The sequence below is a fragment of the Saccoglossus kowalevskii genome, chromosome 18, assembly GCF_978046115.1.
Source record: "Saccoglossus kowalevskii chromosome 18, keSacKowa6.1, whole genome shotgun sequence".
NCBI lineage: Eukaryota > Metazoa > Hemichordata > Enteropneusta > Harrimaniidae > Saccoglossus > Saccoglossus kowalevskii.
In genome coordinates this window covers 27,269,651-27,287,471 of record NC_140658.1, presented here as the reverse complement: position 1 = coordinate 27,287,471, position 17,821 = coordinate 27,269,651, and the positions used below count along the sequence as shown (strand labels likewise).

Sequence of the window (17,821 nt, the reverse complement as noted above, 5' to 3'; positions counted from 1 at the left end):
TAGAATATACAATTGTAAAACGACAGGTTTTAAAACAGTTAAATCTCATAGATTTGTCCCATATTTCTGTTAATTTCTTAAATTTTTTTTTATTTATTTATTATGTGCTCAATTTCTGTGTTGCTGTGAAGGCTTCATTTTACACATGCTATATAGTGTACGATTGAAACATCCTGCTTGACGTATTTGTTGTCACTTTGCTTAACATCAAGTCTGTTTAACGATCCCCATTTTGATTTCCTGTCATACAGCAGTATTGATCAGCGTCGGCATCCATTATGGAACAGGAGGTCTCAAGACTCTGTAAATGTCCGGCACCGTCACACTGCGCTTCATTTCAATAGATGTTACCGATGTATTCACAGTGAATATTCGTTCCTCATATCAACATTGTTCGATTCTCGTTCGTCATTTGTGAGACCGAATCTATCACTAATTTGCATCATTCTTCTCTCTCTGCTTTCGTAAACTGTCATCCTAGTTAATGACAGGTACTTCATTGCACTCGGAACGTGTTAGACTTTGTTGCCTAAACCACTGATATTAGAGAGTATTTCAAGGTGAGACTCAAGACTACAAAACAACAGTTGCATTTGACATAATGTAACCATAATATCAAACAAAGATTATTAGCAGATTTAACTAGAATGAAATAAATTACTATTTAGTTTGTGACACGTATCTTTCGTCACATCCATAGCAGGTTTTGTATGTATAGCATCCACTTAACAGCGTTTGGAGCTTCTGCCAAGTATGCTATTACTTTTTAGAAACCTCAAAGTGTAGCGAGAACCCCTGCAATTAATCATTGTCTGATCAAAGCGATAGTCAGCGTTTTGTGTTCCTCTTTATTATCTAGGTCCATAAAACAAACTTATAAAACCCAAACCTCTTACTTGTGTCACTCGACTAGTGTACAAATATTTCTATAGCCCATGTAGTTCAGAGGGACCATAATGACTCTTCTCGAATACTTGTGTCTTTATGCCCGTTTCCTGTCTATAGGCTTACTGACAGGTCTTTTTTTTACAAACAACACTGTTCTTGCCTTGTTGCTATTTTTTTCAACCAAGAGTAAGAGCAGCCAATTAGCCCCTCAAAATTGTTTGATGACTGCCCCTCATTGTTGTGTTGTCAGGCCTAGCTTTTAAAGCCACTAGGATACGGTGTTAGAAACATTCTATTCATCATGAAATGGCCGCTAATGGATGCTGTAAACTGTCTAATTTGAGGGAATTCTCCCAATTGATGATTCAATGGCCGTTCACAAGTCCAACATTCGGCGTAAGTCACTATGGCTAGAACTACAGTGAAATTCTTTGCTGCTACATGTATAAAACTTAGCTGTTTTGTTGCTCGTAAAATTGAAGAATTTTTCAGTAATTACTTAATGTTGTATAGCAGGATTGTTTTTATTTATTTCTTATTATTCATAGTTATTTTAGATGCCAGATGTACCCCCCCCCCCTCTTCTCTTTGTACCACAGGCCATGTTTTCTATGGTTGTACTTGCATAGAAATCTACAAGTCAATTTAACTAAACGGCTCACCTTTGCAAAATAATGGTGTACCCGATTTGCTAAATGGAGTCATTTTAAAATTAAAGATGTCTTTCCTACATCACTGTCTTCAGCTTTAATAACTATATCCTAGGCCACTTTTAAATTAAGAATTATGATTATTGTAATTTGGGAACATGTGTAGCTCAGTTAAAATTGCACCATTTGAGCACCTAAGTCCACTTTTGTCATCTTTAACAGCAAGTATTTTAAAATTTTGATTCAATTTTTTTATCAGGTTGTTCACTGGAAACCGCTATTATCGGCAAGTGGGCTCCTAAATTTTACCTGATCATAATTCGGTGTAAATATCCCCAAAATTAGAGATTGTTCTTTGTATTTTTGCGGCTTAGAATAAAAGTGTGTTTTCAGTAAAACAGGACCGTTGTCCCTATTGTTAGTGGCATTTGCTCTCTCTTTACAATCTCTATTTGGATTAAATATTGACCTGCTTTTGTACTGAAAAATTATTATGTTCGTGTACGTCTGTTTGGCGCCAGTATTTTTTAACTTGTTGTGTCAGTAACAGCAAGTAAATAGAATAGAATAGAAATACGTTCTAGCGGTCGTATACATACAATCTACACAGGTGCTGGTGTTATTACTGTGTTGTGGACATTCGCATAATGTGGCTATTCAAATAACACGATAAAAGTTGAAGTACCGTACTATTCATCGTGTGTGGCGCCATGTTTTGCCGGTGATGTAAGGCTCCTTAATGTGTGGATCAGTTGTATTCTGGTTTTCTCTCTCATTCTTAGGTGTCGCTCATTTTGCGGTTTTTCTGAAGTAGACCTTGTTAAAAATAAATCACAAAAAAACATCGAGAAGTTTACTTTAGATTTTGAAGTCATTACACATTCTGAAGCTTGAAAAGTAACAACCCTAATTTCTATACGTCTTGTAACCATAGCAATGGATTATGTCTTTGTAGAACTTTTCTGCTTCTCATTTTTTCTTCAACTAATACTAGTCTACCGTAAAATGTGTATCATAATGAGCAATTGTCGTGGATGTTTCCCTAATTTCACTTTATCAGTCTATTCACGTCTGTCAAAAATGTTTCTATCAAAAGCGACCTCTAATTGGCTAATCAAATTAATAACTGCCTTTTGGTATGAATGTTGCGATTTTTAAGACTGCCAATTTTTGCTGTCCTGCAAAATTCTAAATTTTGTTTACATTTAATGAATCTGGTTTAAAATTGTAAAAAGTATTGAAAATGTGACTCTGCATTTTGCTGAAAGTTAAAATACTGTTTTCAATAATTCCTGGTCAGTATATTCATTAATTTTACTGTGTAGAGTGGTACAAATTTCCATAAGGAATGTCAGCACAATAGCTTCATCCATTTAACTTTGCCTACAGGGCACATAGTGATAGAATCTAATTTAAAAAAAAACAAAAAAAAAGAAGTAAAAGTAATTTTTTTTGTTTCTTTGGCTTGTATTGTTCACCACTCCTCTTTATCAGATTGTGGGTTCCATTTTCATTGGTTGGTTAAACTGATAACACGATAACTTTGTATGAGATTGTTGTTGTAAGAGCTTTGTGGACAATTATTTTTCACTTATTTCGAAACCACCAAATCCTTTAGTTTCCCTCGACAGTGTCCTTTGCACTTATTGTCAGAAATAATTAAATCAGTCAGAATACTTATTTCCATCTACGCTTATTAAAAGTAGTCGTTTATTTCATTTGTATGTAGAGCCTTCCCTGCTGATGGATCGCTCAGCGATTCAGACCATTTCGGCGGATAAAGTTTCCCTGGCTGGATGCAAATAAAAGCGATTCTATAAAACGACGCTAATCATCAAACTATGCGTGTTTGTATCATTTTTTTACCTTGAGGCCAACTTTCAGCTGTCTGTGATGGTTAGTGTTATTGATTTGGTATTTTACTGATTAGTGTCTATGTCTGAATTCATATAAACCTAATATTTCATCACTTTGTAATACTTTGGTTTACTAGTGATTCTACTTGTGTTCTTTCCCTTGTTCTCCATTTTTAACTCTAATTTTTGCTAAAAAGGTATTTTGTTGCACTTTACAGGATGATGGTTTATCTGCGTTTTAGCCTTGTTTTCTTTAAACGTCATTAAATGCTCCATTAGGGTTTATAATGAACCCTAAACAATGAATATCATTCATTGCCTTTTAAGTCTAGCTGTTGTAAACATCAAGTTCATTGTCACTATGAATATTACCGCAGTGATTGTATGCCACAATAAATTGTATATTTGTGGAGATTTGGTCTACGAAAAGTTCAGGCCATATTCCTTTTGCTTCATAGTCTGTGAAAATTATGTTGATTCACTGAGGCTTAAAGGTTTGCATCCAGCTGCTAGACGCTTGTCAAAAAATACGTTCTCGCACGTCTAAAACACGCCTGTGTTAACACTGTTTTTTGTGGTGCAAATATTAGATAATCTGCTGAATTGTCTGCTCGCGGTCTCACTTAGTAAAAATACTGGTGCTTGAGGATTGAATGCTGGCCTTCCACCTAATATTTCGTGTAGTTCATACCAAAGATGGCGTAGTTTTTCAAATCTCTACCGCTTCTGTTGTTGTGCTCAATAACTTCTTATTTTATACTTTATAAGTTTTGATCTTTCGTTGACATTGTAATGACGTCCTGTCCATCCCCTTTTTAGCCGCTTTTTCGGCAATCACAGCATTTACTCTAGCATCCCTAGTCCATACAGATGCTAGAGTAAATGCTGTCAATTCTCTCCATACAGATATTAGTAATCTTGTTTCTTCGTCTGACCAGTTCGACATTTGACCTGTAACCTCTGACGCCATCTTGTGTAATGACAAGCATAAATAAGTCAGCAATAGAGGGCGTTTGGCCGTCATATTGTGTACACGGCACATTGCTTTGTGCAAGAGACGGTGTGACAACAGCGTTTAGGATCTGGTCACGTCAAAAACGCCAACGCCACAATGGCGTATTCTCAAATAAAAGGCTTATTTCGTCCAGTGAGAATGCCACTGATAACTGCTTAGCAATATTTATTGTTTAAATTAGTATACAACTGTATAGGGATACTAGTATTAGACAACTGTAAACAACAACAACAACATTGTTTTGTTTGGTATCGAAAAATCAGCCAAATTTGTGATTTCATCTCAGGTGTATTTGAGCAGTATGAGAAACATTCCTTATCATTTCATTCATTTTGTATTCAATTTCACTAAGAAACCTGGTCACCTGGTCACCTGACTGAGAAAATTACATGACAAAAAAAAAGGCTAAGAGGGAATGCAAATTGTTCATTATAAGAAGGCTCCAAACGTTACTATGGTTGTAATGGAAGTATTTATACCAAACATTGAACTGTAGAGGGTGTACTCTCTACCTGTAGATGGCGCAAATCAATTCTGTATTGACTTGTGGTAAGCAGTATTTGGAGATGACTGAGAACTGTACTATTAGTCTCACCCATGTGTAGTGCCATCAGAGTCAAGCTGATAAGCTAACATGTGGGATTAGCTGTAATCTTAGTCCATAATAGAGTGTAGCCTAACTATTATGTTTCTTTCCAAAAAATTAAAAATAAATACAATTTTCACCGTCAGAAGGAGAGTACAAGTGTGTATTGTACCACTACTTTGTGTTCCCAAAACAGCTAATGTGATTCTTGTTGAAAAGAAAGATTTTACAAAGTGCGCTGGGAAATCAGTAAATAAATTAAAATATACTTTAATATAGGTTTGCAATAACAATTTTAATAATGACATTCTTCATTTATAATACCACTTTATTAGAAGCAAATGTGTGATAATGTACAAGCCCTGTATGAGTTTAGTGTACTGAAAACCCCACCAAAATAAACATACTTGGTTATTAGGCCTAAATGAACTAAAGTATTAAACTGTTAAAATGAATCAAGTTATGTTATTAGGTTTGAACTGTGGTCAACTGGCAGCCTTTCAAATAAAATAGTCAACTTGGCAGCCTTTCAAATAAAATAGTCAACTGGCAGCCTTTCGAACAAAATGGCCAACTGGCAGCCGTTTAAACAAGGTGGTCAACTGGCAGCCTCTTGAACAAAATGGCCAACTGGCAGCCATTTACAAAAATGGTCAACTGTAAGAAATTTAAACAGAATAGCCAAAATGGCCAACTGAACAAGGTTGTCAACTGGCAGCATTTTAAATAGATTGTGTCATTTAAAATTTCTGGATTTCTTCGTAAGTCTAGCAAGATGCTGATTTATTTACTGGTGAATGTTTTTCTGATTTCTGTCATTTTGTAAAATAGTTTGCTTGCGAAAATGTTTTTTATTATCTTGGTTGCTACTCCAGACAATCCACATGTTTTTTCTCTTGTGTTTCAAGTCTTTTTAATTTGGTATGCTATGAAGTATCCATCACTTCTGTTATTGGCTCTTTTGCTGTTAATGAAGCTAATTGCTCTCTTTGCCAACTGATAACGCTGATGGTGGACTATGTTTTTTTAATCAGTACCTAGATTCTGTTTCCTGAGCGTTTTAAGCAAAAACCATGCCCTCTTGTCAAGGCCATTCATGTTATTTTCTTTGTTTCTCACCTAGTGCTACCAAAGGTTTTAACGTTACCGTCTAGCAGTCTGTTTTTGCACTGCAAACCACTTGATTATTGTAAAGATCGTTTTTCGTGGATTTTGCGATGCCGCCAACATAAAATTTGTTACAGTGTATATTTCGCTGGGAGTCTCAATTCACAAACACAAATTCATCTTCTTTTGGTATTAATGTCTGTTCCATACGAATATGATCCGTCACTGTTTTAGTTCTTCATACTACGATATTTTTCATTTACATGTGTGGTTCATAGGACTTTAGGTTTAAAACTGATCTGCAGAAATACCCATGTTGTCTTATTTGTTTCCAGCTGCACAGTTCCACTTTTGAGATGCAGGATGTGGCAAACTTAAACCAGAATATGAATGGCCTAGACATGGAGCATCTGCTTATGACTAAAGTAATTAAGCCATATTTTTCTCTTTCCCTGTTTTACAAGAGTTAATTTGACAAGAGTTTAATTGTCAAGTCTGAATTGAAATGTGTGAATTGCTGAGTTTTCACAGCTCCCAGATCTGACGTGTTATCAATTAATTTGTCTAGTTTTCCATGTAAGGGCATGCAAACCACTACAGTTTTGTACAGGAATGGTTTTGTGATTTCTGTAATGTAATACTCTAAATCATATCTTGTGTATTAACACAACTAACACATTTTTTTTTATACAGGATTGAACTTGTTATATTCCATGATTTAACATTGAGATAATTATTGTGGCCCACAAACATTTTTGTCCAGATCTCAAAAAATCTTTTTAATTCTAAATGGTCATGATATTTAACTCTGGAGAATTCACAAAATCATCACCATGGAAACAAGCTTTTGTATGCTCCTGTTATTTTCTCATTTCTTGATACGTGTCATGTCAAATGTAGAAAACTGTGTGTTAGGTCACTTATTAAATGTTATTCCTTTTAGTTTCCAGGCCAGGCCATTTCCTGTGTTGATTCACAGACCCCTTAAAACCCAACCATGCCAAGCACAACGGCTACCAAACCTGTGAAAATCAAAGTTGATAAAAAACACCTACCCCAAACAATCATTAATATATTAAATCTTGAAAAAATCTTATGGCTCAGTATGACATCATGGCATTATCGTAATATTGTGCATTCTTACAGAGACAGTATAGCACAAAGAAACAAAAATATGTGATTTCACTTTATTTAGCTTTATTCTTCAATTTCCCAGGTTGAGTTTGACTTATTCTTGGAATAGTGCTTCTAATTTATGATATTATAATATCAAGATGGTCTCTTTCACGTAGTCCCACACATGGAAGATTGTTTCTGTGGCAAAATACCACTATACTAAAATTTTCTGCTTCCTGTTTTTACCTTGTATGGGGTGGGGTATACTGTGAAAAGTTTGAAATGAGGATACAATCACACCAAATTATTTATAAGTAGTATTCCTATTTTACTTAAAACAAACTACAAGTAACAACCATCATGATCTTCTTACTCTAGAACTACAAATTTGTATGAAAGTCGCTTCGACTAACTGTCTAGAATGAGGTTTGAGGTTTATATGTCGTTGTTTTCATCTTTAGTATACTGAAAATGTTGAAAAAATATTGGGATTAATTTTTTGAAAAACGTCATTGAAAATAGTCAAAATTTGCATTTTTCTCGCTCGTTTCTATGGTTACATTATTTTGTTTATATATCAAAATTTTGATCGATGAACAAGGAATTAAAAGGTCATATATTATTTTCGATATGAATCCTAATGATTTTAATACATTTCAAAAAATTTGCATTTAAAATGCGACAGTCGTCGCGCCGCGTCCTGTTCGATATGGGACTCATAGCGACATATACAACGCATGTAAAATACATTGTTTATTTACATGAAATTCAAACACGCGCTGCGCAACGACCACCGCGCTTTAATTTTAGTGAGGATTTTATTAATATACAATATGAAGTTGTTTCTCATACATGTATATATGTGCAGTAACATGCTTGGTAGTGTTCAATTCAAATTCACTCAAACTTACTTAAAATAGTTCACTGTATAATAGCCACTACTACATAATTCCACATTTTCCCTGACTTGATAAGTTTATAAAAAAAAATTTCTTTGTGGCATTTAACCGATTTGCTCTACTTTCCGAATCTGTTGCATCCTTGTTAACAGAACACTAAATGTCAAAAGCGAAAAAGTTGAAATTCCACGTCTGATGGCAACATTTTAACAATTTAAGGGATTATGCCAGCAGTACCTTAGTAACAGATGTTGCTATCTTCAGTTACATTTCCCTGAACAGTCCATCCCTTTGACTTTAGTCTGTCGATAAATTTTTCATTTTAGTAGTACTTCATGCAGCTTCTGTAAATTTTGCAGTTTTGCTCAACGGCTTTATTTTTGTGAGTAATCTTATCTTCCACTCAGTTTGTAATCTTTTCCCACCCCCTTGGCCGTTTTGGGTGTTTCTTGACGATATGTCTGTGATTGGCTCGTTTATGGGATGTTTTGTTCTTATAGCCTAGCTGTACCAATCCAGAAAAACATGTATAGATGCTCTTGGTTGATCCAGTAATTTGCTATGAAAAATTAAGATCTGGAACACATGTAGCCTATGACTAGACGTTGAGTTACCCTTACTTCATCAAAGTCGTCCGTCATCAAATGTGTAGAGCACAATACCCGTTTGTTTAATCCCACACAATGTTCGACTCTATGATCTTTATTATTATTTCTGTTCTTACATTTGATTTTATGCATAACTCACAATTTGATAATGTAAGATTGCAAAGAGTCTAGAAAATGGCTCATTTAAGACTACCGTAAAATCTGTATTAGAAGCCGCATCTTTAATAGAAGTCGCACCCATTCTATTTGAATAATTGAGAATCAAAAAAAGTGTAGATGCTCTGATAGAAGCCGCATCCCCTCCGTTGCATTGTACTATTTTGATAGAAGCCAATACAGATTTTACAGTATTCATGGAGAGGAAATTTAGTGAATATCGCCTTGACTTAGTATCTTAAAAAACATCTAATTTTTCTTATAAAGTTGTCTATTTGTGGTATTGTTGGTGTGAAATAAATAAAATAGATAAAAATCTGCTCTTTGAATCAATCTTTAGATTCTCCATATCATTTGCACCTTTTCTCAAACTATTAAAGCTGAACACATGGCTTTAATAAAGGAGGTCTTGTCTTATAAAACTAGCCCAAACCTAGGAATGTTGCCGTCAGTCGTCTACTGATTAGTGGTATTGGCTGTTGCATTCCACTAATCATACTCTAATTTTCCGAGGAATGTTATCTATGTGTTGGAAAATATTCCACATTTCGAAACTTTCCCTTCTTTTTCAGTTTGTCTCCACATAATGCATTTGTTCAGTTAATCTTGCGACAGACAGAGGAAATTTTGTCAACCAAGGTATCTATTATTCCTGGAGTAAAACAATAGTACTGTAGTACTGTATGGAGTATAATTTATGTGTCCTTCAGTGTGTTAACACATTGACAGTCATAGCAATGTGCTGTTAACACATGCACTTCTATGGTAGGGGGTGCGATCTAGTCACCATTAGAAGTACATCTTCAATAAACTGGATCATTCAAATAATACTTATTATGGCCATAGACATGCCTCTTACATTTACATAAGCACTACTAATAAAGAAGTATGGTAAATACAGTACATGTACTTTATTTAGAGATATGTGCTTCTAATATATTAATGTTGTGCTATTTTCCATGCCTTAGCTTAGTCATATTATTATTGTGAGAAATTGCCTTTCCTCATTGTCAGAGTAACATGTGCATCGTAACCAGATGTCATCTTTAACATGAAATACATGTGTACCCCTCGCTGCGCTATATATCTCATTCATCCCAGGGTGTCAAATGTCGGGGTCTCTGGACGAGTAGGTGAGTCGTCAAATGTCAGGTCTAGACGTGTAGGTGAGTCATCAAATGTCAGGGTCTGGACGTGTAGGTGAGTTGTCAATGTCAGGGTCTGGACGTGAAGGTGAGTCATCAAATGTCAGGGTCTGGACGTGTAGGCGAGTCATCAAATGTCAGGGTCTGGACGTGTAGGTGAGTCATCAAATGTCAGGGTCTGGACGTGTAGGTGAGTCATCAAATGTCAGGGTCTGGACAAGTAGGTGAGTCATCAAATGTCAGGTTCCGGACGTGTAGGTGAGTCGTCAAATGTCAGGGTCTTGACATGTAGGTGAGTCATCAAATGTCAGGTTCCGGACGTGTAGGTGAGTCGTCAAATGTCAGGGTCTGGACATGTAGGTGAGTCGTCAAATGTCAGGGTCTGGACGTGTAGGTGAGTCGTCAAATGTCAGGGTCTGGACGTGTAGGCGAGTCATCAAATGTCGGGGTCTCTGGACGTGAAGGTGAGTCATCAAATGTCAGGGTCTGGACGTGTAGGCGAGTCATCAAATGTCAGGGTCTGGACGTGTAGGTGAGTCATCAAATGTCAGGGTCTCGACGTGTAGGTGAGTCATCAAATGTCAGGGTCTGGACAAGTAGGTGAGTCATCAAATGTCAGGTTCCGGACATGTAGGTGAGTCGTCAAATGTCAGGGTCTTGACATGTAGGTGAGTCATCAAATGTCAGGTTCCGGACGTGTAGGTGAGTCGTCAAATGTCAGGGTCTGGACATGTAGGTGAGTCGTCAAATGTCAGGGTCTGGACGTGTAGGTGAGTCGTCAAATGTCAGGATCTGGACATGTAGGCGAGTCATCAAATGTCAGGGTCTGGACATGTAGGTGAGTCATCAAATGTCAGGGTCTCAACGTGTAGGTGAGTCATCAAATGTCAGGGTCTCGACGTGTAGGTGAGTTGTCAAATGTCAGGGTCTGGACATGTAGGTGAGTCGTCAAATGTCAGGGTCTGGACGTGTAAGTGAGTCGTCAAATGTCAGGGTCTGGACATGTAGGTGAGTCATCAAATGTCAGGGTCTGGACATGTAGGTGAGTCATCAAATGTCAGGGTCTCGACGTGTAGGTGAGTCATCAAATGTCAGGGTCTCGACGTGTAGGTGAGTCATCAAATGTCAGGGTTTGGACGTGTAGGTGAGTCGTCAAATGTCAGGTTCCGGACGTATAGGTGAGTCGTCAAATGTCAGGGTCTGGACATGTAGGTGAGTCGTCAAATGTCAGGGTCTGGACGTGTAGGTGAGTCGTCAAATGTCAAGGGGTGGACGTGTAGGTGAGTCATCAAATGTCAGGGTCTCGACGTGTAGGTGAGTCATCAAATGTCAGGGTCTCGACGTGTAGGTGAGTCATCAAATGTCAGGGTCTCGACGTGTAGGTGAGTCGTCAAATGTCAGGGTCTGGACATGTAGGCGAGTCGTCAAATGTCAGGGTCTAGACGTGTAAGTGAGTCGTCAAATGTCAGGGTCTGGACATGTAGGTGAGTCGTCAAATGTCAGGGTCTGGACGTGTAGGTGAGTCGTCAAATGTCAAGGGGTGGACGTGTAGGTGAGTCATCAAATGTCAGGGTCTCGACGTGTAGGTGAGTCATCAAATGTCAGGGTCTCGACGTGTAGGTGAGTCATCAAATGTCAGGGTCTCGACGTGTAGGTGAGTCGTCAAATGTCAGGGTCTGGACATGTAGGCGAGTCGTCAAATGTCAGGGTCTGGACATGTAGGCGAGTCGTCAAATGTCAGGGTCTGGACGTGTAAGTGAGTCGTCAAATGTCAGGGTCTGGACATGTAGGTGAGTCATCAAATGTCAGGGTCTGGACGTGTAGGCGAGTCATCAAATGTCAGGGTCTGGACATGTAGGTGAGTCATCAAATGTCAGGGTCTCGACGTGTAGGTGAGTCGTCAAATGTCAAGGGGTGGACGTGTAGGTGAGTCATCAAATGTCAGGGTTTGGACACGTAGGTGAGTCATCAAATGTCAGGGTCTGGACAAGTAGGTGAGTCATCAAATGTCAGGTCTGGACGTGTAGGTAAGTCGTCAAATGTTAGGTTCTGGATGTGTAAGTGAGTCGTCAAATGTCAGGTCTAGACGTGTAGGTAAGTCGTCAAATGTCAGGTTCCGGATGTGTAAGTGAGTCGTCAAATGTCAGGTCTGGACGTGTAGGTGAGTCATCAAATGTCAGGTCTGGACGTGTAGGTAAGTCGTCAAATGTCAGGTTCCGGACATGTAGGTGAGTCGTCAAATGTCAGGGTCTGGACGTGTAGGTGAGTCGTCAAATGTCAGGGTCTGGACGTGTAGGCGAGTCATCAAATGTCAGGGTCTGGACATGTAGGTGAGTCGTCAAATGTCAGGGTCTGGACAAGTAGGTGAGTCGTCAAATGTCAGGTTCCGGACGTGTAGGTGAGTCGTCAAATGTCAGGGTCTGGACATGTAGGTGAGTCGTCAAATGTCAGGGTCTGGACGTGTAGGTGAGTCGTCAAATGTCAAGGGGTGGACGTGTAGGTGAGTCATCAAATGTCAGGGTTTGGACATGTAGGTGATTCATCAAATGTCAGGGTCTGGACAAGTAGGTGAGTCATTAAATGTCAGGTCTGGACGTGTAGGTAAGTCGTCAAATGTTAGGTTCTTGATGTGTAAGTGAGTCGTCAAATGTCAGGTCTGGACGTGTAGGTAAGTCGTCAAATGTCAGGTTCCGGATGTGTAAGTGAGTCGTCAAATGTCAGGTCTGGACGTGTAGGTGAGTCATCAAATGTCAGGTCTGGACGTGTAGGTGAGTCATCAAATGTCAGGTTCCAGACGTGTAGGTGAGTCGTCAAATGTCAGGGTCTGGACATGTAGGTGAGTCGTCAAATGTCAGGGTCTGGACGTGTAGGTGAGTCGTCAAATGTCAGGGTCTGGACGTGTAGGCGAGTCATCAAATGTCAGGGTCTGGACATGTAGGTGAGTCATCAAATGTCAGGGTCTGGACATGTAGGTGAGTCGTCAAATGTCAGGGTCTCGACGTGTAGGTGAGTCATCAAATGTCAGGGTCTGGACAAGTAGGTGAGTCATCAAATGTCAGGTCTGAACGTGTAGGTGAGTCATCAAATGTCAGGGTCTCGACCTGTAGGTGAGTCATCAAATGTCGGGGTCTGGACATGTAGGTGAGTCATCAAATGTCAGGGTCTGGACAAGTAGGTGAGTCATCAAATGTCAGGTCTGGACGTGTAGGTAAGTCGTCAAATGTTAGGTTCCGGATGTGTAAGTGAGTCATCAAATGTCAGGTCTGGACGTGTAGGTAAGTCGTCAAATGTCAGGTTCCGGATGTGTAAGTGAGTCGTCAAATGTCAGGTCTGGACGTGTAGGTGAGTCATCAAATGTCAGGTCTGGACGTGTAGGTAAGTCGTCAAATGTCAGGTTCCGGATGTGTAAGTGAGTCGTCAAATGTCAGGTCTGGACGTGTAGGTAAGTCGTCAAATGTCATGGTCTGGACATGTCAGGGTCTTTGGCATTCTCCTGCTTTATATCAGAATGGTGTCTAACTTACCATAGATAGAACTACGAACCCCATTCCACAGTGCTACTGTAATAGGGAAAACCAGCTTACTATTTTTGCTGGATAGCACCTCCATTGTAAAAAAAACCCCTAAAAACAATGATCGTACATATAAGTGTTTTATGGGTTGATGCATAGAGGGTCTATGGTTGATGTGCTCTTTTAATTCAGATACTAGAACTATGGTGCTATGTTCACAACTAAAATGTTGTTCTTAGAAAATTCTATTAAAATTGCTAAAATAATTTTGAACACATATGGACTAATGCATTGTCGAAACCACTTGAAAAGAGGAAAAACTGATTTAATGCTCTTTTGAGAATAAATGATATGTTTATAGATTTAACTGTTTCATTAATTAGAAAATCTAGTTTGAGGGCAGTTTTTTAGGTTCAGAGTGCTGTATTTAATTGTTGGTGTGGGTTTTCATTTATGCCTTCGTTATCAGTTTTTAATGGTACATCCTGATTTCAGGATTTATGTCAAAACAATACTCGTTACCGTGACGTCATTGAGGTGACTTTGTCATGTCTCTTGAAAGTACATGTCCCTGACCTGCTGGGTATGCGAAGAAGGATTCATGTGTACTTTAGACATACTGTAGAATACTTTATTTTCGCTGAAGGGATGATTCCGTGAAAATAAAATCCAGCGAATATACTTTTTTTCCTATATTTCACATTAAACTCATCAGAAATCAGTGAAAATAAATTCCATACAAAATGCCCAAAAAGCCTTTTCAGCGAAAATTAATTCCAGCGAAAATAAAGTATTCCACAGTATTTTACCTTTTGCCTGTACTGTTAACAATTTCCACTGCATAGATGTAGTGAATGAGTAGAAACCAAGGCGTAATATGCCTCCAGTCATCTGTTAATCCTTTTCCGTTGCAATAGGCTGTAATTCTTGCCTTGGGATTCACTAGTAATTGGGAAGGCGACTGATGTCTTCACAAAATTTGTGAAATGATAGCCAATGTGTTAATTAAACAATAAGTCTGTTGTGATTTGTAATCACGAACATTGTCTGAGTTGGGTCCTATCACGGGAGGGGTGGGGGATGAACTCTTATCCTGACATCTTTATGTGCTATTTACTTTTAGAATTTGACCTCACCTTGTTGCTGTCAATTACTGTCATGCTTTATTGTCTGTGTAACCCTCTGTTCACCCCCTCCTCTTCCCTTCCCTCCTTCAGACTTCTCTCAAGGGTGGACGCAGCCAATACTTTCATGACGCAGGTATTTTCTGATATCTTTGTCATTCCCTGTGACGTAAAAGATGTGTATGTATTTTGAAAATTTTTCAAAATGGCTGCCAGGATTTTTGTGTTTTATTAAAAGTTAGTCAATATTCAATTCAAAATTGATTTGTTTGACTAAATCAAACCATGTACGGTAGATTTATTTTATTGAGTGCCATCCTGATATCTCTGATAAGTTCTAAGTGGTGATATCTCTAAGTTTTTATTGTCAACACTTTCTCTTATTTTGTTTTATACAATATCGAGGACTTTGTTACAAATTTATAGGCAGATTGCTTGGATACTTGGCAGATTACAGTCAAATTTGTCTGGATTATGTTATCACCATGTACAGCAATCGGTCAAGCTTTGTCTGCTAATAGGCTGTTCAGTACACTACTGAAATTAAAACAAAAACAGCTACACTGGCAAAAGCTAGAGTAGTTTCTTCTTACTAAAAATCTCAACAAAAATTGTTGAGGCAATGGTTATTCTGGAAATACAATAATGAAGTCTATTGGGAGAAAAAATGTTTTTTGTTTTTTTTTTTGTTTTTTTTTTTGAACATTAAAATTTTTATCGTCTTATTCAAAATTTAGAATTGAAAACATCTATGTCTCAGAATCCAATGCAGTGCAATACTGACACTTAGCGTCAATCACAGGGTTTGCATTTCGTAGTTCAGTGATTTGGGAAAGTGTTTCCTAAATAAACATGTTTTGTGGTCAACATTTGGCGTCATTTTAAGCATTTATTGGAGGTGAGATTGGTTACCAATGAACCCACATCTGCTGCCCTCTTGTGGTATGCATATACCATACAACACTTGGTATACTCAGTCAAATATTTTCAGTTGGTCTTCCGGTCGTTAAATCCATCAAAATCAGATTGTGCTGTCATCACCTTGTGTGGAGTTATGAATGTGTGTCAGGTCTAGGTGACTTTTAGTCACATGTCTGTATTCGGGAAAGTAATTTTCTTTGTTCGATGATGAAGTACCGAGTTGTTGGAATTGCACGGGATGTGAAACTGAGGTATGCGGGCTGTCAGGATCTCATTCACTTTGAAGTCTGCACATTTTATTTACCTTCACAACAGTTGGTGTAATTGGTGCAAAAGTCTATGGAACTACAAACCACCATGGCTTGTAGTTCCATGAAAAGTTGAATGAAAAACTTTCTACAGTAAAAAAAAGGAGCATTTTGAAAAAAGTTGCATTGTTTGAAAGTTTTTATTTGTGAATCGTTTGATTACAGATTATATGTTGTAAACCACTTCCGTTTTTGTGCGACTATCGGTAATTTCCATGATTTTTGTAAGATGTGTAATTTTATTGTACTCGGTGAGAGTTCATTTGGCAGGTGGTCACATCATCTTTTATGATATGTCATCCTAGTGAAAGGCCCTCAAGTTACCAGCATTTCTTATATCAGAAATAAATTGGTTGACACTGTTATAAACAGTTTATTTTCTGATGCTAATAATTTTATTGATTTTATTTATTTATTAAATAAAGCCTTTCCTTAATGTCAGTTGCTGTGAATATGTCTTTGACCTACTTGGGCATCAAAGTCAATTTTAACCCAATTTAAAACCAATGTCAACTTCTACACACACAAAAAAAAATCATAATTTTTTCACATTTTTTCTTAAATTTTGATCTAGCACCTGTACCCAATAATTATTGTTCATTTTATTCAAAATTATTGAAAACAAAATTACAAAAAGAATAAATAAAAATAAGCAAAATGTTACACCCAAATTTTGGCGGAAAATTTGTCCCTGCTACAAATTTCACAATTTTAAACAAGTTGTGAGATTCGCTAAGAATTTGTCTCTGGGTTTATTGTATATGATGTTTTGTGCACTATTTAAAGTGTATGCGTAAAATTGAAATTGATCGTGGTGATTCGAGTCACAAATTTTATGATCACCTAAAATGAAATTGTGAGGATATTTAGCTGTTTACAGTAACATAGTACTGGCAATTCATGCCCAACTAAAATTTCAAATAATCATTTGTTGAATTTTTCAAAAGATTAAAATGCTGTATTTGTTTCGTTACCTGGCTTCTTCACTTCCTTGCTACATGACTTGATTTTTCAAGGGTGTCTAACACTTCATTATCAATGCATTAAAGAAATGGCTACAGTCACAGTAGTTTAGTTAACCTTTTCACTACACGTTCCCTTTTTTCATCACAAATTCACAAAAATTCATTCAGAAAATTAGAAAAAAAGAAAGAAAATTTTTGGGTAAAAACTGAAAATTGACTCAAATTATGTCTGTTGGCTCCAAAATTAGAAATCATTTCCAAAAATATTGAAGAGATTAAGAAAAAAGTGCAAAATAAATTTGGGCGAGAAAGTCTGTTGGTGAAAAGGATAATATCTGTTTATGCACTCTGATAATATACTCTGATTTAAATTACTTTATTTTTGTGCGATACAAATGTTTGTGGATTTCGCAAAGAAAGACAAAACACATAATCTTGTAGCAGCTAGTGAAACATTTCATTGGAATCTTAAAACTGCCCATAATTTTGTTCACACGAATGTTGTTCAATTTTTATAGCGTTGACAATTCACGGTTTGCTGTAATTCTATAAAGATCTCAAACTCGTGCGTGCGTGCATGGTTGGAATGTAACTTGCTGTTATGAAAGGCACAAAGACTGTGACATTGAATGCTATTCAACTCTGTAAACACCCTATTGTTTTTATAAGCATGGAGATAATCCCCTTATTGTTCACTAAGTGAGATGCATCATGGGAGTACCATGATACACATAAGGCTTCAGATCCAGTTATAAATTTAAAATTCATTCATTTGCCCTAATAGAAGCTTTACTGTATGCAGGATTATTGAAATGTAACTTTTTCTGGCTCTAGAAATATTTACAAAGGTGCTTGATGTGCTACAAATAGAGCAAGTACAGCATAGACTGAACTTGACTACACACAATGTTGATTGCTTTCCAGTCTCAACAAATGATTCTCTTCCTAGTGTTAATTTCTAACAC

General features: G+C 37.4%; 1 protein-coding gene across 2 annotated transcripts in view; it reads left to right on the top strand.

The window, feature by feature from the left end:
- Positions 1-17,821, top strand: part of LOC100372975 (protein phosphatase EYA1) — a 151,320-nt gene that overhangs the window by 46,052 nt on the left and 87,447 nt on the right. For both annotated transcript variants that reach the window (XM_085493180.1, XM_085493182.1), the window contains exon 2: positions 6,438-6,527. In XM_085493180.1, the coding sequence (XP_085349306.1) occupies positions 6,438-6,527 (90 nt within the window). The remainder of the gene's footprint in view (positions 1-6,437; positions 6,528-17,821) is intronic.